The sequence below is a fragment of the Papilio xuthus genome, unplaced genomic scaffold, assembly GCF_000836235.2.
Source record: "Papilio xuthus unplaced genomic scaffold, Pxut_1.1 DF827756.1, whole genome shotgun sequence".
In the NCBI taxonomy this organism is placed as follows: domain Eukaryota; kingdom Metazoa; phylum Arthropoda; class Insecta; order Lepidoptera; family Papilionidae; genus Papilio; species Papilio xuthus.
Genome location: NW_013530893.1, coordinates 2,771,340 through 2,798,891, shown reverse-complemented (window position 1 = coordinate 2,798,891; position 27,552 = coordinate 2,771,340). Strand labels below are relative to the sequence as shown.

The 27,552-nt window shown below is 33.3% G+C and overlaps 3 protein-coding genes across 8 annotated transcripts; 2 read left to right on the top strand and 1 right to left on the bottom strand.

Moving 5' to 3' along the window:
- The first annotated feature begins 133 nt into the window (after positions 1-133).
- On the top strand, positions 134-17,770 carry LOC106116383 (ileal sodium/bile acid cotransporter). Of its 5 annotated transcripts, none has more exons than XM_013310201.1 (11): positions 134-286; positions 11,512-11,685; positions 12,146-12,289; positions 12,507-12,637; positions 13,178-13,297; positions 13,579-13,753; positions 14,131-14,393; positions 14,863-15,049; positions 15,512-15,587; positions 16,021-16,028; positions 16,594-17,770. In XM_013310201.1, the coding sequence occupies exons 2-11, from the start codon at positions 11,523-11,525 to the stop codon at positions 16,704-16,706; spliced, it is 1,380 nt and encodes a 459-aa protein (XP_013165655.1). In that variant the 5' UTR covers positions 134-286; positions 11,512-11,522; the 3' UTR covers positions 16,707-17,770. The 5 variants fall into 5 exon arrangements, with proteins under 5 accessions (XP_013165655.1, XP_013165653.1, XP_013165656.1 ...); XM_013310199.1 differs by lacking the exon at positions 134-286 and adding an exon at positions 1,448-1,524; XM_013310202.1 differs by lacking the exon at positions 134-286 and adding an exon at positions 1,810-1,871.
- Positions 17,771-18,550: 780 nt separating this feature from the next.
- On the top strand, positions 18,551-20,593 carry Theg (Testicular haploid expressed gene). The gene is made up of 4 exons (XM_013310176.1): positions 18,551-18,915; positions 19,405-19,660; positions 19,874-19,993; positions 20,392-20,593. The coding sequence occupies exons 1-4, from the start codon at positions 18,713-18,715 to the stop codon at positions 20,470-20,472; spliced, it is 660 nt and encodes a 219-aa protein (XP_013165630.1). The 5' UTR covers positions 18,551-18,712; the 3' UTR covers positions 20,473-20,593.
- Idh3b (isocitrate dehydrogenase [NAD] subunit beta, mitochondrial) lies at positions 20,588-27,238 on the bottom strand. 2 transcript variants are annotated; one of them, XM_013310169.1, is made up of 9 exons: positions 27,105-27,238; positions 26,759-26,848; positions 24,776-24,865; positions 23,935-24,051; positions 23,213-23,420; positions 22,484-22,647; positions 21,982-22,191; positions 21,449-21,585; positions 20,588-20,805 (listed from the first exon to the last, which is right to left on the bottom strand). In XM_013310169.1, exons 1-9 carry the CDS (start codon positions 27,144-27,146, stop codon positions 20,712-20,714), a joined length of 1,152 nt encoding a protein of 383 aa, XP_013165623.1. In that variant the 5' UTR covers positions 27,147-27,238; the 3' UTR covers positions 20,588-20,711. The 2 variants fall into 2 exon arrangements, with proteins under 2 accessions (XP_013165623.1, XP_013165624.1); XM_013310170.1 differs by having other exon boundaries at positions 26,792-26,848.
- Between the last annotated feature and the right edge of the window lie 314 nt (positions 27,239-27,552).

The following is a 27,552-nucleotide window of genomic DNA, read 5'->3' as shown; positions in this document are numbered from 1 at the left end:
GGCAGATTATAAAGTGAATGCCCAACGAGGAAACTTTCCATTATGTTCTCTTTGACATCGCTTCTTTCTGTCTGTATCATACTCTTTGAATTTTGAACCGACTTGACATCTTGTCAATTTGACATTGACATTAACATCATTGAAAATGTGTTCTGGCTCGAAGGCTTAAATTTATTCGCTTTTAAAGTTATTTTATTTATTTTAATGCTAACATATCACCGTTTATTTCAAAAGTTTATTAAAACCCAATAACAACTTTCAGCTGAGGACCTATACAGAAACAACTGTAAGTTTTTCTTAATACTTACCTACTTTGAATAAAACACGTATACTACTGAAATAATTATTTAAATATTTTTTAAATATTTATATACATGTTCTTATGCTTCATATTTATTGTTATTGTGTATTCAATTTGACCGGCACATTTCGAAAACTTTTATGTAATTATCTCAACTATCTAAAATTAGTTACAAACTTTTACATAACTACTGAGTTCTTTAACAAGCGCAAGCAATACCTTTTTATACCTGAAATGAAAACTACGGCAATATGTAACTTAATCTAGTGCTTGTACTAGAGGTATTGCATAACCAGGTAAGTCTTTACATGTTTTGATTTCAGAATAGATTCGAAAATTATCTTTTGTTGTAGGTAATTGCACATTACATGTTAACCTCATTTTTTATATCCCTTTTTATATAAAAGAAGAATTAAATGAGCAGTTTATTTTTATCCAATTTGCTTATACTTCTAATAGTACTTAATAATAACATGCTTTCAAATTAAAGTCATCTTAAAGATTATTTATCAATATTAACTCATAGTGTTAAATTAGGGTGAAGATACTGCAAGACTGTAGAACTTGAGATACTTGTATCATAAGATGCCAAGGATCTCCTTTCTAACTAAATGCAGCATCTCTGCACCATCTATTTAGAAGAGATTTGATTATTTGTTCTGAATGTAGTCATAAACTAGTATATCTTTTTATTTAATTATTTTCTGTGTTTGTTTTTAATATTTGTCTACCTTTCAAACTTTTATGTTTAACCTAAATTTTAACCTAAGGTTAATTAAATTAGCTTTTAGATCATTAATTTGTTTATTAAGATGTAAACTAGTGTTAACTTAGGTCACTTCAGTGTTTTCTGTTACAAAATTAGGTCCATAATTACTTTTATTATATTTTTTAATAATAGCATTCTTGAAGTCATTTTATTTGAAGTTTTTTTTTTCAAATTTAAATTAAATTTATTTTAAACCAAGCAATCAAATAAAAATTCTACACTATGCATTAGTCTGCAGTAGGAACTTAAAAATATTGATTATTACTTCTTGTCATGGAGTATGTTACTTAAATTACACAGTTTGGAATAAAAACAAAGTTGTATTCCAGAAAAAAAACTTCTAACCTTGAGAATAAGAGAGGGGAATGCTGTATCACTAAAGATGCAAACTTAGTGCAGTGTTACCATTAAATGAGATTTTACCATGATTTGGGGAGTTTTCCATCGAAATAAAGTAAGAAATAGTTTTTATTTTATAACTGTAGAGAAAGTAGTAGTAAATATTCTTAATAATATTTCAATCCTGAATTATTCCGTATTGTGATATTGGTTTTAGTAAATCTTGAAGATACTGTATTAATTGCGTTTTAATTGCGAATATTCTACGTAATATTATATTTAGTAATACATATTACTAAAACAATAACAAGGAATTTGGTAGGAAATAAAAACGAATTCATGTTAATAAGTAATTTTTATAATATTTTATGGCAACACCAATTAAAATGAACTCTTGACCGTCAGTTAAAGCGAGCGACTCGCAAAACTCGGTCGTCGTTATCATTCGGTTTCGCAACTAATGTGAGTTTTTATTTTAACAACTTTCACTTATACGAGCCTGTTTAGTGTTACATCATCTATATTATGGTGACACGTGATGTTACTATATCGTTTATATACTACATAATATTTAATACATACTCCGGTATATATATGTAACAGTAACAACATGCTTTGGTAAGGTTAAGCAACGTTTATCGCGTTTATAAGTTTGACTTAACTTTCTAAAATCGACGTATGTGATGAAAAAGGTTACATCCCTTGGTAGATATGTGACTCTTTTCGTCAGAAGTGTCTAGATGTTTTGTTTTAAAATTTATCTTATTGGATAATTTATTCAAATAAGAAATATCAATTATGGTGGTTTGTATTTTTATGTCTTTACTATGGTCGAAGAAAAATGTAAAATTATATTACTGTCTATTTTTTTTCTGATACTCTAGAAACTGTTATAGAATACTTATTTCGGCTAAAATATACTTTGTATTACTGTGTCCTGCAGCAGTTCAAGGTTAAATAGTAATTTACTTTTTACTACAAGTAAATAAGGACTAGTTTGAGCAAATAATTTGTCCATTTTATGATTCAAATAAGTTTTTCCAATTTGTTTCCTTCATGACGTTTAAAAGAGTAAAAAGAGCTTTTAACAAAACAAAGAGGTTTTGCCATAACTTTAAAAAAAAGTCGTATTATTTATGTTATCTGTACTTATATTATAAAGAGGAAAGATTCGTTTATTTGTTTGCATTGAATAGGCTTCAAAACTACTGAACCGGTTTGAAAAATTCTTCCACTGTTGCAAAACTAAAAATAAAATTTTTAATTCGGCCGACAAATAGTTTAAACATTTTACTAAACAGTGTAACTTCTTACGGGCGATTTACAATACACAAGAAATTGACTCCCAATCCTTTAACCTCCCAATCCGGTAATAATAAAGAAGTAACGGCCCGAGCCGAGGTTCCTGAGGGAGCCCTGTAGCTTAGTTACTCTTAAACGAGGTTTAGGCTAAGTGCCATCTGCGCTCGGCCACCTTAAGCCCGGTGAAGCTGTAAATGCCTCCTTGAGGCAAACAGTTGCAATTCAGTCACAAAAAACAAAAAATTGCCATTTTAAGATATAAAAAAAATTAAAACTATTGTGTTGCTTTTACAGCCTGAATTTAAATTTTAAATGTATCAGTTTTACGTATAACTGAATGAATTTGTGTCGAACGTCACATCCTGTATGGCAAATGATTGTGTATTAACCCAACACAATTTATAGAATTTGACGATTCATTCACCACTCTGAGTTCCTTTGAATATTATCTATACCATGAATATGGTAAAGTTTCCTTAGATATTTTTGACTTGCATTTTACCCCGGATTTACTTAGGTACAGGGACAAAAAATTAGTTAGTAATTTCTAGTCTTACTAATATTATAAATGCAAATGTTTGTTAGGTGGTATTTGTATCACGCCTCAACGTATTCTATGAAATTTGATATATAGATGTAGAACATAGTCTGGAAGAACACGTAGGCTACTAATTAAGGTTGTTTTTTCGCGCGTACGGAGTCTCGGGTGACAGCTAGCTGTGAAATAATTTAGAAAAAAGTTTCAATATTTCTTAATTAAAAATCTCAACAAACGCAATCAAAAGAGTTTTTATAATATAGATCAAAATGTCAGAGGTAAAAGATCAAGGGTATAAGGTAATAAACCTTTACCCTATAATATTGCATACATATCTTTATATATTAATATTATGTTTTTGCTTAAATATGCGATTTGCAGTGTAACTGATAACACTTCACCTCGACTGATAAAATGCAGCCTAATTATAAATAAAAAACATCATTACGATATCGCGAAAATGTTCCCGGAAAAAATATCGAAACAGAGTTTTTAATTTTTGCTAATTTCAATGTAAAGAATATATTTTATTAAAAACATATTGTAAAGAAAAGTCCATATTGCAAAATGTTTTACGAAAATAGTTACATGTCTTTAGATATTATATATAATAAGATGGAACTTTTTTCTTTTCATTTTATAGGGGCCTATAGAGGGTCGATATGATCAAAAAAACATTGACTATAAATTAAAGGTAATATAATTCGTAGGCCGATTCACATAAATATTTATTACAAATTATAAAATATTTTTTTTATAAAAATACTGGCCGTATATATTTTTTGTCCTGAGATCTGTATTGTTAAATGAAATTAAATCAATGAATTTAAATAATTTGCGCGCGACTGTCTGTTGTTGAATTCCAAATTTGAATTTTTTTATTTATTTATGAGTGAATATAAAATCCGATCCCAAAAAAGTGTTGCCAGTTGAGAAATCTTATGTCGTGGTATATTTTTAACAAAGTATTTTTAGTGTAAAACAGATTTCCTTGGTTTAATAATAAAATATGAAATTTATGTTTATTTTGTCCGTAATCACCCATATTTATTTCAATAACAATATATATTCCTTGAAAAAAAATATACGTACAGTCTAACAATATAAGAAACTTGTATATACGGTTATTTTTATTGAGTTTTTTTAATATATTATAATATATGCTGCAGTCGCTGCTAAGATATTATCAAAGACATTGACCCCGCTATATATATAACGATTACGTTTTGACTGTTTGTCATGCTAAACAATATTACTTAAATAATCTACATTTCTACTGACATAAACACAATGACCTTTTATTGTAACCACTAGCTTTAGCACACAACTTCGCGGTCGCCTATTGGTCGATATTAGAACGTAGAATTTTCTTTTTTTCTTATTAAACATAGCGTAAAGCACTATTTTTCCATTAACTTTATCTTTTTCCGTAAATTTCACGATCATACGTTTGCGCAATATCCTTAAAAAGGTGTACAAAATTTTCGGTTCAAGTATTCGGTTCATAATTATTCCAACTTTTAAGTACTTCCAAAGTAATATAGCACTTCATTATACAATATTCAAATTTGTAAGCGAAGCCGAAGGAATAGAGTAGTATTATTACTTGAAATTGTTGATTAAACGATCTGGTAGGAAATTATCTCTTGGTTTTTATATTCTTTTCATTCCATTTAAATGTTATTAACACTTTTATAAACATGTAATCAACGTTTATTGTGTTGTACTTAAAGCTGGCTACACACGTACAGTTTGAAAAGTCTAACTGTACAGTTAAAGAGCATAGGCAAAACTGAAAACTGAACAGTTTAACTGAATACCATCATTAAAACATATTTATAAGCATTTTCTTTCAAATAAAGAAGAATTACTACTTGACCCTCAAGACTGGCGATATTTTTGATGCATTTAGAAAGTTTTCAAAGAGAAGTTTCAAGATAGTTTTGAAAATCGAAGGCTATATAAAAAAATCTGAAGATTTATAAATTCTTACTTATTTGTGCAAATAATTGCACAATTTACTTCCTTCACAGCAAAAACGTCGGATAAATGTACGTATGTAAATCGGAAATCGAAAAACACATTGGTACATGGCGGGATTCGAACCCAGGACCTGCACAAGTCAAATGCTTGATCCGTGAGGCACTGACGCTCTAAATTAATTAATTAAAATTTATTGCAATAAAACAATAATTTTTAATACGTTTGTGCTATTATACAAAAAAAACTGCAGAATCAGTGCAGTAATCATTTTTTAACGCTATGTTCGATGCAAATTTACCAAATGTATGTATAAATTAAATTAATAATGCTTATTTTTTTTGTATTTGTCTAGTCATAATGACAAATCAAATTTGCTTCTTACTAATGCGTAAGTTTAGATGTATAGGTAGATGGATGTTAGAAGGCATCTACAGAATTACAGATAATAGTCTGGAAGAACTCATAGAAGTCGCGGCCGATAGTTACTTATAAGATATTCGTCAAATAACCATTTATCACATTTTTTACAAAGATAAAAACTTGATAAAAATTTCAAAAACTACTAAACTCATTCTGAATCATTTTACCGATAAAAAAACTCTTCTGTGTGTGAGTAATAAATTCTTTTTTTTTAAACCAAGCTATGTAGAGTAAAAAAATAATGTGTTTTATATCTGTAGCTCGATATGAAATGATGTTCACTGTCAACAATCTCATAATAAGGCTATGTAAACAATCATACCGTCACTGAACGAATTGCAAACTGAACTGCACGTGATTGTGACTGTACTAACAAGTACAGTCGCCTGCATAAATAAAATAAATCTGATTAGATATTTTTTATTTATCTTTCATGTAAGTTTTTTCTAGTTTTATCTTTAAAAAAATACTTTGCGTAACGCAATATTGACTCAAGCACTTCACAGAGTGTTTATTGATAGTGAAGACGTGACTTATTTTTCTTGGCAAGAAGTATATATCATTATCTAAAGGTGTTCTGAAAAACTATAAATGGCTTTCAATTAATAGAATCTTCTATTTAGGTTGCTTAAATACAATTTACTTTTAGCGTTCTTATAAGAATTTTGTATAAAGATATGGAATTTTACAATATATGTAACATGGGAAAGAAAAAGAAGATTATAAATGTAGTTTGTATGTTTGTCTTCGAATCATTCTTGAAGCTTACTAATATTATAAATGCGAATGTTTGGATGGATTGTTGTTAGAAAGTATCTTCAGAAATGCGTAACGGATCGGACATAGACTGGAACAATATATAGGCCACTTATTAAGTTTTTGTAATTTCGCGCGGAGGGAGTCGCTGGCGACAGCTAGTTATTGAATAAATTCTTATTAAATTAGAATATTGTTGAGGTTTTCTGAATATCTTAATCTTATTTTTTTCTCTAAAATGCTTCAATAAATTCGAATAAGCAAAGTACATTTCCGTAGTGTAGTGCGATTTTTTTAATATGCAAATGTTTAAAATCGTGATCTCTATAGTTTACAATAATTTTAAACTTCCTAACATTTTGATGATACCAAAATACACAGCAAATATACGTAAGTGCTAAGCACTAATACTTTATCTTTCTTGTTATCAATAATATAAAAAGAGTAACACGTAGACTCGTTATAAAAATGAACTCCTATTTTCTTGGCTAATGCATACTCACGTAATATGAGGATTAAATTACATTTATACACGCATTTAATTAACCACATGTGACCTTAAAGGCGTCGGTGGCTCAGTGGTCAAGCAATCTGCAGGTCCTGGGTTCGAATCCCGCCGTGTACCAATGTGTTTTTCTATTTTCGATTTACATGTGTACATTCATCCGACGTTCTTACGGTAAAGGAAAACATCGTGATGCAACCTGCACATATCTGAAAAGAAATTCAAAGATATGTGTGAAGTCAACCAACACGTACTTGGCCAGCGTGGTTGACTATGGCCTAATTACTCTTAACTTAGGGTAGGCTCCGAGCCCCTCGGTGGGGACGTATAGTGAGCTGATGATGATGATGACCTCAAAGGTACGCGTCTATTAGCCCGCGTCGGACGAACCGCACGCACCGTTTAAACGGATTTCCTTTGTCTTTCGATGCGGGCGAAGCAGATGATACACGCTGCGCTTTGTAAATTCATATATAGCAAACTAAAATTCGTTACTGGTCGTGAGTGCGGTGCGTCCGGTGCGGGCCAATAGAATCATACCTTTATGATAAATATACGTGTCTTATTAACCAAGACAGAAAAAAATATCAATGCTATAAATTGCTAATTATGCCGAGTATCTACTTCAAATGAAAAAGGTTACATCTCTTAAAATATCTGACAGATGCAACTCTTTTCATCCGATAGGATTTTGTTTTTGATCGTTACCTGTAACCTTTATTAATTTTAATGTGTATTCTGACGATTCCCGAGATCAAGTCAATAATTTTACCAACAAATACAGTGTGTAAGCTATACAATGTATGCTTAAAGAATGCTAAGAAGGATATGATAGTATTAAATTACAGTAACATCCTGTACATACTTCATAATTGTTTTGCCTTGCAAGCTGTAAACACAATTACTCATGAATTTATAAAATGTTAAATCTACATAAAAGGCAATACACATATACATAAGTAAATACACAGGACATTATAAACAAAACGGTCTTCTCTGAAACATATAGTTTTATAATACTAATTTTCCTATGTAATTTTCGACATATTTTTATGTTTAATAGACATCAAAATGTCGGGCATTGATTCATTTTTACTCTGTGCACGTATTATGCAAGTTACAAGGTCAATCTTAATAGCAGAAACCGGTTTACGGATGTATTCAATAACATCCAGTTATCGTTATAAATAAGCGTTACTTTAATGCCCTAGAGCAGGGTTGGCTAACTTAAGACTAAAGATCTGTTTGCTGACGAAACCCTGTGCCATCTACCAATTACAAACTTCTTGAAATCTTAAATGAAACATCATAATTGACTACACAATTATATAATATTTTTTATTCAAAGGGAAATCATGAAACGGCAATATTTTTAGAAATAATTATTTAAATTGTCTAGTGTCTGAGCAAAGTCCCCGCATGACCGATCATTTTCATTAGTCGTTAGCACATAATCGGAGACTATCTGCATGGTGTATAAAGACCGAGTTATCGACGAATGAGATTGCGACTTTAGTATGATGCCTTCCTTTCGCTTATAGTAGCGGCGTTAGGTTAATAAGACAAAATGGGGCGCCCACGAAAGGCGCCAGATATAAAAAAGTGCCCGGCGCCCCTGAAGATAAGACTCTATCTTTGGAAGATTTCCCCCCGAAACTCAAAATGGGCGCCAAGAAAATCTCACCTGTGGCACCGGTAATGCTCATGAGTCATGTAATTTTTGTATACAAAAGAGCAATACCACTCGATTATATCTTTTTAAATGATCCATCACTGACTTTATGCTAAATACATTTTTATCAGTTGTTATCAGTACGTGACAAAATCCACGAGAGGCTATTTCACGTGCACGATCGACAATTTTACAGCAAATGTAATTATATCAATTACTTTGAAAACATCTAAGATAATGATTGGTCGGAAAGTTTGAGAACCACTGAATATACAGTTAGTAGTAATCGTAATTGGTAGACTAATCAACGTCTTAGTAAATGATTAAAAAAATATTTAAGATATTGTGATTAATTAGTGAAGTGAAAAGGAGGAAAAAGTGAGTGACCTTAACAATTTAGTTATTAAATATAATCCACCATTCTCCATTAAGAATTTTAAGAATGTCGACTATAGGTCATATATGTTTCTACCAAGATGCTCTAGACATAATTGGAGTTTTTCACAAAATCTGACCACCACTATACTTCAGCGTAAATAATATGTGAACAGGTTTTATTATAATATTTAAAAACTATAAAATTTGCTTGCTGAAGGCCTTATTTTGGTCTCCTTTCCCATCCCAAGATAGGCAACACATCTGCAATTAGATATGACGCTATTTAGACGAATGTGGTGACTGGTTATTTTTTGCAATTTCTGTGATATTAAAAAATAAATTCGGACAATAACATTTTGGTGAATTGATTAGCTTTCTTTGCGCGTGATTTTGATATTTGATATTTATGTGATAAATATAAACGACAAGACGAAAATTAACAGTGACAATGAATTGCTATTTAATTATTTTTTTATATTATATAAGATAACATATATTATTAGATTATTATATTAACGATTAATATAATAGATTAGACGATTAACTTACAAATTCCTGAGTAAATTATAGAATTTTTTGTAATTTTTCAAGTCCTTACATAAATTTTCGGTAACTATTTTTTTAAATATATTATTATTTTTAAATCGTCGGTGGCTCAGGAGTTAAGCACTTGACTTGCAATCTGCAGGTCCTGGGTTCGAATCGCGCCATCCAATGTGTTTTTCGAATTCCGATTTACATATGTACATTTATCCGACGTTTTTACGTTGAAGGAAAACATGCTACCTGCACGTATCTGAGAAAAATTCAAAGATATGTGTGAAGTCAACCAACCCGCACTTGGCCAGCGTGGTTGACTATGGCCTAATCACCCTTAACTTAGGGTAGGCTCCGAGTTACTCAGTGGGGACATGTAGTGAGCTGATGATGACAATTTTTTAAATGATAACAAAATTTGCAGTTAAATTGGGGATTGAAATTCATTTATGAAATGACGTGATATGGAATGTATAGGTATTTATTTGGTTTTTATGTAAGTGGTAACAAGCAAGGTGAGATATAGATTATCACGCGACTTTAAATGTTTAATTATTTGATAAATATTGTAATTAGTGTAGATAAATTCAGTCAAGTTTTTATTGAACGTAACTAAATTTGCGACGAATTTATTCGTATCCAATCTGTTTAAATTTAAAATAAGTTTTCCACCGAAGGTATTCACTGTCGAAACATGCAAAAAACACTGTCATCTCCTTTATATGAGACAAAGACAATGTTTTTGTATATGTATATCTGCAATGGAAACTCCAATAGTCACACGAAAACTGCTGATTCCAAATTGTTTTAATTACATATTTAAGTTACGCCGTAAATGTAAAATGTTTTATGTAAACCACACACTTTAGGTTATGCATAATTAACAAATCCCAGCTTGTTAGGACATTAAGTTTATTTATAGAAAAGCGTTTTTGTCAATCTTGGGCCGTCTTAACGTGAGGGTCCAAAGGTTGCGGGTCGTTGACGCGCCAAAACATAGAGACGTATGAGTATGAGTACGAGCCAATGGACGTATTATTTTTGGGGGCGCCAAATTGACTTTCGCATCAGGGCGCCCTTTACAAATAACACAGCCGTTTTTTTGTTTCTGAGGGGAATGCTTTAGTCATACTACGTGCCTCGGGGAAGGCACGGTAGTTATGTGGGATTCTCTCCCCGAATGGGAGCATACCCACAAAACCCCTCTGTTCCCTTATAGCCATAATGTGGGACGCCACGGGATCGTGTTAACTTACCACCGCGACGTCCCACTGAATTAATACAGCCCTGTGTTTCGTCTGCAATTTTCAAAACCTAACATGTGTGGACGTTAATAAATGTATCTGTCATCTGTATGAATGTGTATGGGACATACATACAACAATTATATGCTCAAACAATGCGATTGTTTTCTGAGCAAGACATTAATCGCTCTATATGTCGTAACAATGAAATTCTTTGTACAGTCTGAGATACATAAGTGTTTGTTTGGACTAAAAGAATGAATGGTTTGAAGTGTTTTGTACATATTTTTACGAAATCAGAGGACTGTTAAGATTTATAAGTAAAGAGGATAATTAACCTTGGGTTTTCATTGTTTTAATATTACTATAAAGAGAAAAGATTTTATTGTTTATACCAGGTAAAGTGAACACTAAAATAACTAACATTTATCTTATATCGAGTTCAATATACGATTAACATGTAACCTTTTATTATTTATATACTTCACTACTATTGTATTATGCATACAAATGCTATTTACCTTTTAATAAAAAAAAAACACAACGTAGAGATATATTTTATAAATACGGTTATAAGGACCACGAAAAGGAAATTCATTGGTAATAAATGATAGTTTTTAAATATCGATTTTGTACTATTTTAAGGCAGTTATATGAGTTTTAGTCGGGATTTACGACGAAAACATCTGGTAGCGATACATGAAAGACGTAACTCTTTTCGTCACATAGTATGGTTTATCGTTGTAAAAGTCTGTCTTGTATTCCAGTGGGCCGCGCCATGTGTCCGATATGGCCCCTCCACATCGTGATCCTGTACATCCTGGCACTATGCCCCATCTGGGTGATGTGCCAGTCGGCGCCGAACCTCCTCGCCACATTCAAACCCAACAATCTTAGTCTGCACATGGCATATTATGATTTCATCGATGTTGAAGTTAAAGGTAATTTTATTTAATTATTGCATTTGCTATGCCTGTGTTGATCCAACTTGGTGTTAACTGGGGTTGTGAACGAAAGACACAACAGTTGAATGCACACGCATGACTTGGACAATGGGAACGTACTGACGCCAGAAACTTGATCCAATCCTTTGTTTTATGCACGAGGAATGATGATAATGTTCCCAGCCTTTTTTATAAGGAAAGGATGGGAAGGGATATGAATTCTACGGAGGAGGGGACGTATAGGAAGGGGAAATGTTTCTGTGCGACATCTCCTCCGTCAATTAAACGTAAACAACGCATCTGGAATTACGAATGGTCATAGGTTTGCGGTCGTTTCGTATTTCAGCGAATCCAGGTGTCCGCTTTGTCGTTTGCCACTTTTAAAAAAAATATTTTATTTGTACAGCTTTCATAAAATCTTGAAGTTTTATTATGTTAAACCGTTTAAATTCCCCAGGTGATGGGTTACAGCCAGCCGACGAGTTCCAGATAAAATCCAGGAATCACCACGTGGCCTACGGAGATTGGAATTCAACGTATAGAGTGGACGAGGCTGCATCTAATTGGAAGGGACGGTTTCAGGTCACCGCTGAATTTCTTGGTAAGTATTGATTTTTTTTCTAGTTTTAATGTATCTGTGTACGTACGTTTATAGTTTTACGCTTGTTTCTCTCTTATTCCATTTCATCGTGGATGCCTAATTGATTGAAATTAAAAAAGTCTGCTTTGATTCTTACTAATAAGTAAGACAGTTGAGTCTTTATTCCACGAATAAAGACGTAAGTGACAATAGAACCTTTAGTGTAAATTGTGTCCAGGTCGTACGGATTTATACCTGGAAGTGAAGCGTGGTACTACAGAGTTCCCGGTGAACGGCACACTGCCTGTCACCGTGTTGAGACCTCAGCGAGTCATTGACACTATATTCACCACCAGTGTTGCCGTTTTCGTAAGTATATTTCTGTATGTTTAGTGATATTTAAACTAACCAATGTGATAATTTAAAACGAAGTTTTAGTGGCGATAGATTATTCAATTTTCTGTTAATAGTCAGCTGACATGAAGTTTTTATACGTCGTTGTAGCGATTTAAAAAAGATGTATTCTTTATGACTGCTCGAATTAAAAGAATTAAAAAAAGTGCGCCGTAGCCGGAATACATCCCCAGATGAAATAAAGCTATTTTTAGTTATAAATAATTTGTGAAAAATATATTTAAAAAATTACTTATTTTGGAAATTTTCGTGCATAATTTGTCAGAAGTCGTTGCTATGACTACATTCCAAAGAGCACTTTTTATTTTGTATATCTAAAATAAAGTTTTTTTTGTATATCTAGCGTTTTTGTAGTGAACAAAGAGCAATTCTCCCCATTGTTATAATTTGCTTATTCAGTTCATTTTTACAATATCTCCAAGTTTTTCATTCTAGTTGATTTTAATTTGATTGTAATTGTTACATATTTGAAAGTAGAAATAAATTAATTTTCAGGTGTCGTTAATCTTTATAAACTTCGGATGTGCGATGGACTGGCCCACAGTGAAGGAGTGTGTGCGCAGACCTATCGGCCCAATCATCGGTCTCTGTGGACAGTTTGTTTTTATGCCACTGGTGAGTATAAAGTAGTATACTTCGAACTATCTAACGAAAAGAGTTATATCTCTTATGGGATTTATTAACTCTTTTCGTTGAAATGTAACTTTTACTAACAGTACATTCTGAAGTTAACCGTATACTTTTAACATACATTTTTTTAACTTTGAATCATATTTGATGAAAAAAAACAGTTTTTTTTTAAAGTAATAATGTGAAGAACAATCTTCTTTGTTGTAAATTTTACTGTATTTTTCCTGTATTCCTAAAGTAAAATAAAAATTTTATCATTGTACCAGATGTGTTTCGGTCTGGGTTTCCTGATCTTCCCCACTCTGCCGGAGATGCACCTGGGCATGTTCTGCACGGGGGTGGCCCCGGGGGGTGGAGCGTCCAACATCTGGACCTTCGTACTCGGTGGAAACCTCAACCTGTCCCTCGCTATGACCACTATATCTACACTATCCGCTTTCGGTAAGTAATCTCACTTGTCTGACCATTTCAATAAATACTTAATTGGTCTTTAATTAATAAAGAAATCAAACCATAACTTTTTAATTATGCGTAACGAGCTGTCGCCCGCGACTCCGTCCGCGCGGATTTAAATAAAATTTAATAAGGAGCCTATGTGTTCTTCCAGACTATGTTCTACATGTGTGTAAAATTTCATCAAGATCTGTTGAGGCGTTCCGGAGATACCTTCTAACAAACATCCATCCATCTAAACTTTTGCATTTATAACATAGGTTAGGTTACGATTAAAAGATTTTATTCATTAACTAACAATAATCGTTAATAAAAACCTTAAACCAAAAGACAAATAAGACTGAAACATTATAAACTTGTTGCAGGATTCATGCCTCTGTGGTTATTCTCATTGGGCCAGTTGTTGTTCCGTAACGCGAACATAGCGGTGCCGTACCAACACATCGGCATGTTCGTGGCGGGCCTGGTGGTGCCCCTCGCTATAGGTCTCGCTATGCAGAAGTTCACGCCGCGCCTCTCCGCCTTCATGGTGCGGATATTGAAAGGGTTCTCCACTCTGTTGCTGCTCTTCATCATTGTCTTCGCTATTATTACTAATTTGTACATCTTTGAACTGTTCACTTGGGAGGTAAGGATATTTTGTTGTTATTTGACATGTCCAGCGAAAACAGTTATATCTAACAATAGATGTAACTGTTTTCATCGGATGGTTCGATTTTTGTTTTTATTTTAAAACTAATTAAAAGAGTTACATCTTAAAAGGTTTCATAAGAGATTTAGCTCTTATGAAACCTTTTGAGATGTAACTCTTTTCGTCGAAATGGTCGTTTTCGTCACTATCCCTAAGATATTATATTCCACGATGTACTATCGGGTAATCTGGTGATATTCCACCGTAAACTACAGACGTGTCGAATGTATTAAGACGTTGACGTAACCTATGGAAAACAGCTTTTAAATTTGCTTACTACCAATGACTTGACTAATCAATTAGAAATTTTATAAGAAGTAGTAGAATTTATCTCGTTGCAAGGAATAAGGCACTTTTTCTATATGTGAATGACCGCGGATGACCCTGACTGTACATGTATTCGTAGATAATAGTAGCGGGTATGGGTGTGCCGTGGCTGGGCTACATCTTCGGGTACCTGGCGGGGCGCGTGTGCCGGCAGCCGCACGCAGACGCGCTCGCCATCTCCATAGAGACCGGCATCACCAACACCGGCATCGCCATCTTCCTGCTGCGCTACACGCTGCCGCAACCTGAAGCTGATCTCACCACTGGTAACTATACATATATGTTGATGAATTCAAAGTGTCTGTATGTACGCATCTGTTACGGATAATCTTCGGAACATCTGGACCGGATTTTGACGGGACTTTAACGGACTATATGATGTATACAAGAATATAATAGTCTTCTTTTCTTTATTTTGTGCAAACGAAGTCGAGGGCGATCGCTAGTTTATATAGTTAGACAAACTTGTGTGACATTTTTACGATCTCATTATATGTGGTAAAAATGATACTCTAAAAAACAAGTTCAAGTAAAGGAAGTTGACAACTTTAATGTCGAAAAAGTGTCACATGATCCTTGTCGGATCATATCTGTCTTGTCTGTCTTCACCGACATCGAAGAGACCGACAGTATTCCCAATAATTGGTATTATATTTATAATGAAATTATACGACATTCAGCTGGAATGTATTATAAGTCGTATTAAGCGGTATTAACATATTTTCCAGTTGTCCCAGTGTCAGTGGCCATTATGACACCATTCCCCATGATGGCAATATACATATATCAGAAAATAAAGGCTTGGTGAGTACTTTATGTAATTTTACGAGTGATTTTATGTTGTTTTGATTGTGTTTTAAATCACGGAGTGTTTTTTTTTTACATTTTTATGCACACATTATTTTTATTTATGAAAATACTTCCACAGTTTTAGATTTTTAGAATTTTAATATTGGACCCAAATAGCTCTTCAAATTTTAATGATTTTTTTTTACCAGTATACTTTTTTATTGGTTACAAATTTAAAACAGTCAAAATATAACTTTTCTTCTAATTTTTTCTTATGCATTTAAAACATGAGAAGGGGAAGGAATTGGGAAGGGAAAGGGACACGGAATATGTTTTTTACACTAATGTCCTATCAATCCGTTATATTTTGACTTAAATATAAACTTAAATTATTTTTTTTTATTTCCATAATATTGTCACCACCCGTCATCATTACCATACCGCTTAGTATGGGAGGTATGTCGCAGAGTTTGATATATACCAGACACAATCGACGAAAATAGTTACATCTGTACATAAAACCTTTTACCTCATAGGAGATGTAACTTTATTCGCCGAATGAGTCGAACGGTGGTGGTTGGTCGTGGTACATTAATTTGGGATACAAATGGCTCGCGCTTACATTGCTTTCAGTTATTTGAGAGAATCGTTATATATAATTTATTCTATCTCTCTAAAAATAATTTATTTTTGTTTGCTCTCAAATTACTAGAAGCATAATAATTGCTATTTGCTTATTTTTTGTTGAATGCTTTAATTAGTTTTTGTTCAATTCTTTTTTTAGTAGTACGTAGCTATTTTAAGATAGATTTTAAGCGAAACTTACCTTTCTAATATGAATATTTCTTTGAATGGTCATGGTCTTGCAAGAAAAAGCAATATACAAACCATTACTCACTAGTACTATCCTTACTTTTCGACTGTTGAAAAGGGTTACATATCTTAATAGATGTAGCTCTTTTCATCAATCACCTAATAAGTGATAGTATAAAAAATCTAAGTAATATAAATACTTTTGCAGTTTCAAAAAGCGAAGAGAGGACAAGAAAATCCTCGAAGAGAGTAACACCAGCTTCGTACCCGGGCTCCCCCAGCCCGCAGTCCTCGCTCCCCCTGATGTCAAGTGAGCCCTGAAGGTGGCGCTGCAAACTCTTACCATACACACACTCGCACTCATGTCATGTCAAAACTGTCTAAAAACAATACAATATCAAATGCTTGATAATTAATTAATAGTTAATTTCTTATTAAATCTACACTTAGGGCCTGTTTGCGTGACTATTAAACTTCTTTTGTAAGTATGGCCTTTCTGGGTATATGAAAAACTGCGTACAAAAAGGAAAAAAATAATTGGTTACAGAATATATTTATTAGTATTTTTATTCTCTAATTGTGGTAAGAATTTGCGAAGCGAAATGTTTTTTTTTTATACACTTGTCAATTATATAATATATTGAATGTATCTTGATATCGATTTTTGGAGCTCAATTTAAGAGCTATTTTTATATTTTAAAGAGGTTTTATATATTTATTAAAAAAATAATAAATGTTTTATACTCTACACACGTGTGTGTGGCAGATGCCTTCATATGTTTTGGCGCCGCACTGACAAATGTCACATTCCGTTTGACATTTATAATTGGTTTAGTATGACAAACTTATCTGGCCCGGTGAGTGGAAGTCATTGCCATTAAGTCTACTAGAAAAATATGTAAAACTTCTCACGGTATAGAAAAGGCGACTATATTTAAACAAACATATCTGGACCGATGAACACTGCTACTGCGGTTAGTATGCCAGAATAAATGAGTGGGCATAAAAAATTCTATTAAAAGAAAAAAAACATTACACTACAGTAAGTAAAGCATCCTTGTGACAAGGGGCGCTAGTGAGCTATCGTACTTTGACTGATGACCAGATTAGATATCCTTGTCGGTCTACAGCGACAATAATCTTGTGTCTTGTTTTGACAGTAACAGGGTGGTTAGTAAGCTAATTTAATTTTACTTAACCACCGGGTCGAATAAGTTTGTCGGGCTGTGTGATTCACCTATAAAAATTTAACCAGTCTGCATTAAAATCTATCTGCCCACGACACTTTCAATTTAAGTTTTCTGTTAATTTAAGCATTTTATAATCGATTATATTTTATCTTATTAAGAATCCTCACAAAAAGTAGATTTTCCCTGACACTAAAAGTAAAACTGATTTTATGGAAAATAATTTATTCTACGTGCTAAAAGATTTTTTGCATTAAATTTTCAAGTTGAAGTTGATAAGAAAGTAATATACTAGAAACAACATATGTATGTTTTTTTAAATGTTTTCACTCCAAAAACAATATTTGAAAAGTTTGTTGGAAAAAAATTAAAAAGTAAAAAGCATTTTTGTAGCATGTTTGGAAATAGTGTTGGGCAGTAAGTATATAGATAGTTATTTTTAAGTTTGCTTTTCGTATATATTTTATGAATGTTTATTTTTCGCTTTTTATTATACTTGCTTCTTCATTATTTTTAAGGATATCTGATTAAATCAGTTCGCAGTTTCTTCACATGACTGGTTTTATAGGTGAAACAGATGTGATATAAGTCTGCTATTTATTTGAAAAATATAATGTTTTTTTAGATCAGTATTTATTTGATCGTTTATGTATGAATAATAAAATGTTTTTATAAAATTATTTCGTTTTATTTTTATCTGACAAAGAAGGTACTTTCTCTTTAACCCAAACAATTATGACCAATTTAATGAATGGGTCCGAGATAGTATATGATTTTACACTTTTAGAGGAACTTTCATACTTACGTCAATTGGTAATTTTTTTACAACAGGAGATTTTTATTCTTCTTCTGCTTACATTACTAATATTTTAAATAGACGCCTTGGACTATTATAAATATTTTTATTTTAAAACATATATCAAAACTTTTTTCTCAAACCAACAACTCTCCGAAAAAAATTAACACCCATAGCCAACTGATTTCAAAAACGTCAAACGTCATTCCGCGTCATACCACGATCAACTAGAAATCCATGTAAAAAAAATTCAAACCATGACCTAATAATAATACCCTCAAATATCACAAGAACCATGTGATTTCATACAGTAGTACCAAAACTCTCAGGATAGCTAGCTCACAATGCTTAAGCCAAAGTACGATCCGCCGACTCCGACGTTCCCATACAAAATCAGAAGACGGTACAACATGCTCAGTGTGCCGAGGAAATACTTCACGGACACGGGCGAGGGAATGCCGGCCTACACGCCGCGAGGCATCCGGAAGTCCGCTCTTAATGCGCACATATCTGACAGGGTACACGACGCCGCTTGGCCATATTTACGGTAAGATTTGAACAACTTACATGAACAAAAGCATGTCATCTCATTCTTTCTTTATATCAAAAGGGAGACATGCTTTGGCTCACGCGACTCAAAGTATAAGGGATTGCCAAAGCATAAATACTTCACAGCCCTAGTATTCTGCCGCACTAAACAACTCTCAACTCTCTCTCTCTGTATTGCCAGCGTTGAACAACTATTTCGCTTGGCACAGGACAGGAAAGGGTTCGCTGAGCTGACGGCCAACCTCCAGTAATGGAGAGGCATTGGAAGAAGAAGAAACAACTCTCGTGTGAAACAAGCATTATGACGAATTCCGCTAAAAGTATTATAGTTTTCAAATATCTTGGCAGCTCTTACATTCGAGTCGCTGCGCAGAATACAATGTTAAGTGTATTAGGGCGTTATGGGATGCGGGTGGAGGACACTGCACCTTGAGCCGGCAAGATATTTGAAAAGAACAATACAATTTATAATCGTTGTTCTTTACAGTCGCATGCTACTAACAAAGCGTGCGTACAAGAGTCGTTTCAGCGTGGAACGTCTGGAGCGCTTGGATCGTATGATTGAAGCCGCGAATGCGACTTGCTATTCGAAACTCGCGAATTGCGTCATTGATTTGAAGAAACAAGACACTAAAGAGGTTAAGAAGAAGAAAGGTTGGACTGAAAGCGAATGGAAGAAACATATGGATTATATCGGACAGATCGCTGGTCCAAAGAGAGACTTTAGACCACCACCTATAGTGGTATGCTTTTATTTAAGTTAGCGTGGATTTCCACTGTCGAAACACAAGACAATATGTTTTAAAATAAGTGTTAACGCAGTGGAAGTACACGGTCAAAATACAAGACTAGATTTTATTTACAAAAGAAAAAAAGTTAAAAAATTTGTTCTCCAATTAGGGCATAGTTAATTTTAACTGCGACTTTTAATCTATTATTGTAATGTAATTTATCAGCGAGGACCGTTCAAGCCGCTAGAAGCGCTGCTGCCGCGTATCAAACTGATGACCGCGGTGCCCAAATTCAAGATCTACAGAAGATTGTCGCAAGATTCCAACTACAGAGACCCTATTAAGGTATTTTTCATAACTATCAAATTACATATTACAGTGATTATAAAAAAAAAGTCGTGACCTTTGAAGAAATAAGGAAAAGCCGTTGAAACACTAAAGAAAATAACTGTCCATTTAATCAATTAATGTTACACATTTGCGTATACTAAGTTTTACTAAATCTACACTAAGGGGCTCTCATAGTAACTTTTTAAAGACTACGGCAATAAAAATGAATAGTTTTGAAATTAATTCAAAAAACAATTACGCAAATTTTAAATGTAAAATTTAAATAACCATTTAACAAATCTTACGACAGTTTGATTTTTTTTATATTTAAAATAAAAAAAAAACAAAAACTTACCTCTTTGCGTTCCACTCAAAACTTTTTTTTTTGCCTGTACAAGTTTTTTTTATTGCAGGTCCCTCCAGCCGCTCTAAAATACGTGCTAACAGATAGAACAAAGAAGCTAGCTACCCCGAGAGTTATCCCGCAGTTCTAGATTTACGTCTAAAGTCAAAACTAATCGAATTAAAAAAAAACATCATAAAAAAACTACTGTCAGAAACATCACAAAAGCAATAGTCAAATAGTTCATAGACAATAAAACAATCATAGACATATTTTTTATTTTTATTTACAATGGTAACATTTTCAATGTCAAAATGATTTGCAGATTCATAAATACTGAAATAAATAATAAATTATTCTTAAACTCTATGAGTTTAGTTACAACGATATTCAAACGAGGCTATGAATCACAGCGTAAGTAAAATCTTTGGTCGTCGATTGACCTCCCAGGTCTTTGGTCCTTACCTTACCGTCTGCGAGAACTCTGAAATATATATAAAAATATTATTTTTTTACTCTCAAATCCAACTAAAGCCGATAACCAAATTCTATAATTATTTTGAAAGTCAAATAAATTATCATCCTCCATAGAATCGTCCTCTTCACTTATCGTTGATTCCTGAGATCAAATTCTGTTCTTAAAGTTAAGTAGAGGTGATGATAAAGAGATATTAAACAGATTTTGGCATCAGAAATCAACCATTAGTACGTGAAATTCGAAATTAAAGGGGATGGCAAAAATAAATGGGGTCAAACACCCTTACATAAGATTACTATATAAGACTACAATCTCATTATTACTATTATAGAAAATCAGTCAAAAAGTCTTTAAAATAAGGTTATAGGTCTAAAAAGGATATCTAGACCTACAAGAGACTAATCGCGAAAAGTTCTTTAAGAATATATGTAAAATCAGCCATAATCAGGAGGGCGCTAGTGAGCTGTCTGTTTTAGTTTAACTTATGACCACCAGGTTAGATATCTTTGTATGTATGTATGGATAGATATTAGAAAGTATCTGAAGAACGTCTGCATCTTGATTAAATTTAACATAGATGTAGAACATAATCCGGAAGACCACAAAGGAAACGGAAGGCACGGGCGACAGCTAGTATGTATATACTCACTTGTTGACAGCGTTCTTGATCATCTTAGAGTAAGAGTGCAGGTTGACATGAGCCAGCAGGTTGGCGGAGCAGAGCAACATGGCGGTCGGGTTGGCGATGTTCTTACCCACAGCTCCGGAGAAGATGTGACGCGCACCCTTCATACAAATTATAATAGATATTGAATGAAAGGGAAACACATAAAGGTTTTGTTTACATAAAATCCATTGGATATAATGTATGGGTTGGGTCTATATCCCATGGATATCCATAAACCTATTATAACAGGATACATCAATGGGTATCCGTAATCCATATTCTAACATAAAACATCCCACGCTAAGTAGCAGACACCCCCTACAAGTGTGTGTCATGGAAGAGTAAAATCCATCAGATGGATATATCCATACACGGATTGGATATGGATACCTATTCAAACACAACACTTTCGGAACTATAAATAGTAGACTCTCGCTGCCCAACATACTAAACTAGGTTAATTTGCTTAAGTGTTTATCAATGGATATATGGATACATGGATGGGATACGGATACCTGTTCGAAGACTGCGCATTCCGCGCTGTAAGATGCGCCTGCGACGACGCCCGCACCACCAACAAGGCCACTGGCGAGGTTATCAACGATGTTACCATACAAATTGGGTGTCACCATCACATCGAACTGGTTCGGGTTGGATACCATCTGCATTGTGCAGTTGTCTACTATCATCTTCTCGAATTGTATGCGAGGGTAGAGCTTCGCCATCTGTAAAAAAATCCATCATTTCTCCTTTTCTCTTAAAATGGATATCCATATCCACACAATTTATCCATGTTTTCTTTGACCTTTTTTTTACCTTAAATGTTTACATTTACACAAAATATTAAACTTTAACGGTAAACATTATATTTATAGTCTCCTAGAACCAGGAGACAGACATAGGATACTTTTTATCACGTTTCCTTTTTTTAATTCCGCGCGGACAAAGTCGAGAGCATAGAGTTCTTTTATACAAATGTTCCGTCAATCGAAACGAGTTGGAAGTCAAAGTGTTAACCTCTTCGCAGCTGCGCAAGAAGAGTCCGTCACCGAGCTTCATGATGTTGGCCTTGTGGACTGCAGTGACCTTCTTACGGCCCATCTTCACCGCGTAGTCAAACGCGAACTTTGCGATGCGCTCTGACTTAGCCGCAGTGATAATCTTCAGACATTCCACCACACCTGTAAAATACGATATTTTTTATCAACAACAATGTATTATGTCAGTTGAATAGCTTTGACTTTTAAGTGACAGGACTCGTCAAGCGATAATATCTTCTGTGAAATAAAATCTAAAAACAAGTATTAAGCTATTAAATTTTGAGTCTGCATGTATTCTTAAAGCAGTGGTTGTCGGCATGATATGTGCATGTGTAATTATCATTTGTACATCACGCCCCGCGAAGAATATCCGAATGAATGCATAGTCCGTTCCTTTATAGATTACAAGTACAATAAAGATTGGACAGTGCCACTGTCAATAAATTATTGAATTTCCATGGTCAAACAAGACCTGAATCATATATAAAACCTATACAAATAGAAAATGACAAAAGAAAAATGATATGACAATTACAGAGCAAAGAGGAAATTGTAACATTTTTTATTTTGACAGGGGGCGTTAGTGAGCAGTCAGTTTAGTTTGACTTTTGCCCACCAGTTGAGATAGCCTTGTCACTCTATACCAGTGTCGTTGTCCTTGTCATTATGTCATGTCATTGTGTCATGTCATTGTACTACAACTCACCGGGCACAGATTCATGTTCTAACGCGGAGTACTCTCCTTCAGTCTGCTCTCGGATGATGATGCAGTCGACGTCATGATGACGACACTTCACGTTAGGCAAAGACTTGACGTGGACCACATTGGCGTACAAGTCCAATGCATTCCTCAACTTCATGTTGAGAGTCTGCAGCTCACCAGTGTGGGAGAAATCTGGCGTTGCTAGGATACCCTGGAAATTATCACAACGAAATCAGCGGGTAATATTCATATGAACCAATGTCAGATTTAGGTCTACTAGAGCCCAGGGCGAAGTTTCTGCGGCGCTGTTTGTCCTTTGCCCTGGGCGGTTACTCGTCCTAGCCCTACCCAAACACCGGCACTGTATATTTATTTATAAGGCAGATATATAGTATGAAGTGTAGATGTATGAATGTAGAAGAGACAACAGAAATGTGTAACTGCGCCAAGTAAATCCATTGTCTCTGCTTACTCTTATAGTTTGGTGTCGGCTTGTTTAGTCGCTGTAACCGATATGTCATTCTATCCGATATCTTATTTAGCACATAGTTATTTGTACTTACTGTTAGGATGAAAACCCGACACTGTGCCGGTGTATCGGCGCAACACTAGCCTTATTAAAATGTCAATGCTTATGTCCCCTCACTAATCAATCTGACATTTGGTAACGAAAGCGTGCCATTCGTGCCAAAGAATTCTAACTAATAATGTCTAAAATTACATACCTTAATACAGATTTTATTCTTGGCAATAGAGTTGACAACATCTTCAAGAGGGGCACTCAATGTAGGGTTCACCTCGGAGAAAAAGAATGATTCAAAGTCCACTGGGATATTTGCTGCCTGTAAATTAATTATCATCATCAGCTAACTTTACATCCAAACTGAGGGGCTCGGCCTATCCTGAGTTAAGGATAACTAGGCCATAGGTTGACTATAGTAGCTGGCCCATTGCGGATTGTCAAAAAAGGAAAATATAAGTATCTTTTTAATTTTCCAACCCAAAGAAAAATTAAAAATTTTGCCTTTTTTCATTTAATTAATTTTTTATTAGTAATACACGTAAGTGACAGCCCTATGAATAGCCATCATTGAAACCTATAAAGTAACAAAAGGCCTTGACGGCTACTATAAGCCGTTTAGCACATTGTTTCTGTTATGGATGTGTGTAATCTTACTAAATTACTAAAACAAACACTTAAGTAAAATAAAAACCATGTTATAACATACTAAAGGTGGCTAAACTTCATTTAAAAATATATTATTATATCGTGTTCCAACATAAAACCTAAATCTATACTAATACTAGCTGTCCTACTAGTGTGAGATGTTGGCCGATTCTCAGACCTACTCAATATGCTCACAAAATTTCATAAGAATCGGTCAAGCCGTATCGGAGGAGTATGGGAACGAAAATTGTTACACGAGAATTTTATATATAAGATTATAAAGTGGAAAGATTTCCTTTCCGAAACCACTGAACCATGTATGGATTTTGTTATTTCATTGTTTTACATTATTTAGATGAATAATTGTAATAAGATGTAGTTTAAAAATGTATACAGACCTTAAACACTTCTTGAACGGAGTACACCATTTCAGGTCCCACACCATCTCCGGGAATGAGAGTGCATTTGATGCGACCCTCTTTAGTTTGCTATATTAATACACATAATAATTAATATTTATAATATTGTCGTGAACAATATATACATAAATATCGATCAAATATTCTAATTATTTTACTTCGATTTTTAAACTAAAATATTTTAACCAAAGAACAAATATATCATAAAGTGCCAAACGACCCAAAGCCACGTGAAATTCGCTGTAATAGCGAAGTAACCGTTGCCTATAGACATACGCAATTGCAGATACATTGCCTACCTTTAATCGACGGAGGGATTTCCAAATAGGGATAATATTTTTTTTTACAAATTTCTAATTGTGATATGACACTTGAAATCATACAGATTATTATAAATACAGATAATATATATTGACACAACATCAAAGTTATTTTTATTAAAATACATTTGGACGGCACAAACATACCAAGGGACATGCTTTATTATATATAATAACATTTAAAAACAGAACAAGAACATGCTTCAGTTATATACTGAGCCATTCTATTCTCTCAAATATATAAACCAAATAACCACTAATTATGTATATGATCAATACATATCAATTCCAATTTACCTCTTACTGTGGGTTTCTGAAACCTAAATCCACATTTAAAACATATTGTTATCTCTGTGTTGTAAAAGATAATGGACAGGGATGACAGTATGTTTTATAAAGTTATTTCGGTCTCAGAAACCAACAGTTACACCACTTCAGCTAAGCTATTTTTATTTGTCAGATGGGTTAAGTCAATAGACAAATAGTAATTTTAAATTTTTGTTTGTTCAAGTGTGAATTGTATGTTATCATGTATACTGTAGAACTATTAGAGTTTTTGCATTGGACCGATTAATCAGAAGAACATTCCGCCAAATAGAAAATACTTAATATTGACAAATATTTTGCCTATAATTTATTAACTTGTCTATTGAACTTTTTTTTTGAAAATGAAGTGTTTTTTTGTATATCAGTGGAATCAAAATCACCCAATTTTTGTATAATTTGTGTGAGAATGTAGAATGGCTGTAATGTATGGAATCATGCAAAAAAATATATAATCTTACACATATATACCAGTTGATCCTGAAGAAACTAATAAATTCACTTTAAAGAGCACTGATATGTCTTCAGATTTTTTCCTAGGCAAGTTCAAAGTTACTATGACATAACATATTAAGTTCAATCAGTTTTAAATAATGTTGCTATAAAAATTTGTATGGAGTCATACAAATTTAACTCGTCTCATTTAAATCTGGGATAAATAGAAAATATTACATAGGAAAATTTGAACATATTGTTACTAATTGCCTTCAAATAGCAATCGTAAAAGAAGTCATTTTAAAACCAATAATGTGTTTGTGTGTGTGTAAAATTTTGACATAATTGTATAAACATAATATTCTAAATACCAAGGAAAAATATAGATTTTTATGTAAAATACCAAGCAATGAATTATTTTAATATTGTTTTTATATCACATTATACGTAAAGTATATGAACATAGACTACATAAAGCTGATTGACCGCAACTCCCGTTTGATATCAACCAATTTATATCAATTACAAGCTGCAATTATTGAGTACTAGCTATCGCCCGCAACTCCATCCACATGGAATTAGGAGCTTATGTGTTCTGCTAGATTATATTGTATATGTGTTCCAACTTTCATAGAGATCGGTTCAGCCATTCTGGAGTTATTTTCTAACAAACATCCATCCAAACATAGCTAAAGATAGCAAAGATAGCTTGTCACAAAAACTATGATGGAAAGATGGGTAGCTATGGTAGTGGAAAAAAGATTTATATCAAATCTAAAGATGTGTTTTAATCCTTAACTATGCACGTAATAAATTCGTTGGTATATTTTTCATTGCTTGTTATTTTTTTTAATACTTATTAGTAAACCAGTTAGTATCTCACCAGGGTGCTGATTGTGTGTTGCGCAAAACATACGTTTTTATCCTTGTTTACCGCTGTAGTGTGGACGCCTTTGCCGACATGCTGCGATCCCTGAAAAACAATTGCTCTCATTGATATAGGTACCTACATCACGTGAGATATTTATAGTTTTATAACGTCATAATTTCTATGTTGATAAATGCGACGGAAAATAAAATAAATTTAAGATTATGATATTACTGACAAACCCTACGTTTCTGTGAATTAATAAAAATAGTTTTGAATTACACGTTACGAAACACATTTAGACACTTAGCCTAATGTAATAAATAATGTAGGAAAAGAGCGAACACAATATGTAACTCACCTGCACAAGGGCGCGGAAAACATTTCTAGATATTAGAGACATATTAAACCTTTTTTAAAGGTATATTTTTAATATTATATTAGAAAATTTTCTGCACATCTACCGTCGCAAAGACGACACTTCAAATTTGCAAATTCCATTTCATAGCAATTGTCAATCAAAAGTTTAAGTAAAAAATGATTAATTAAAGCTAAAGATGAATATAAATGATAATTTAAGATACATTTAACAATATAAATAGGATTAAATTAGTTTTTGATTGCAAGATAAAATTGTTCAACACAAAAAAATGGAATTTGCAATCTCTAGTATGCGTAAAATGAAACGGAAAATTTGGTAGAGAATAAAAAAGATGCAGAATGACAGTGACCAAACAGGACTATGAGTTTATGAAATTGATAAAAATTACGAAATTTATTTTCATTAGGCATTTTCTTATATTTATTTT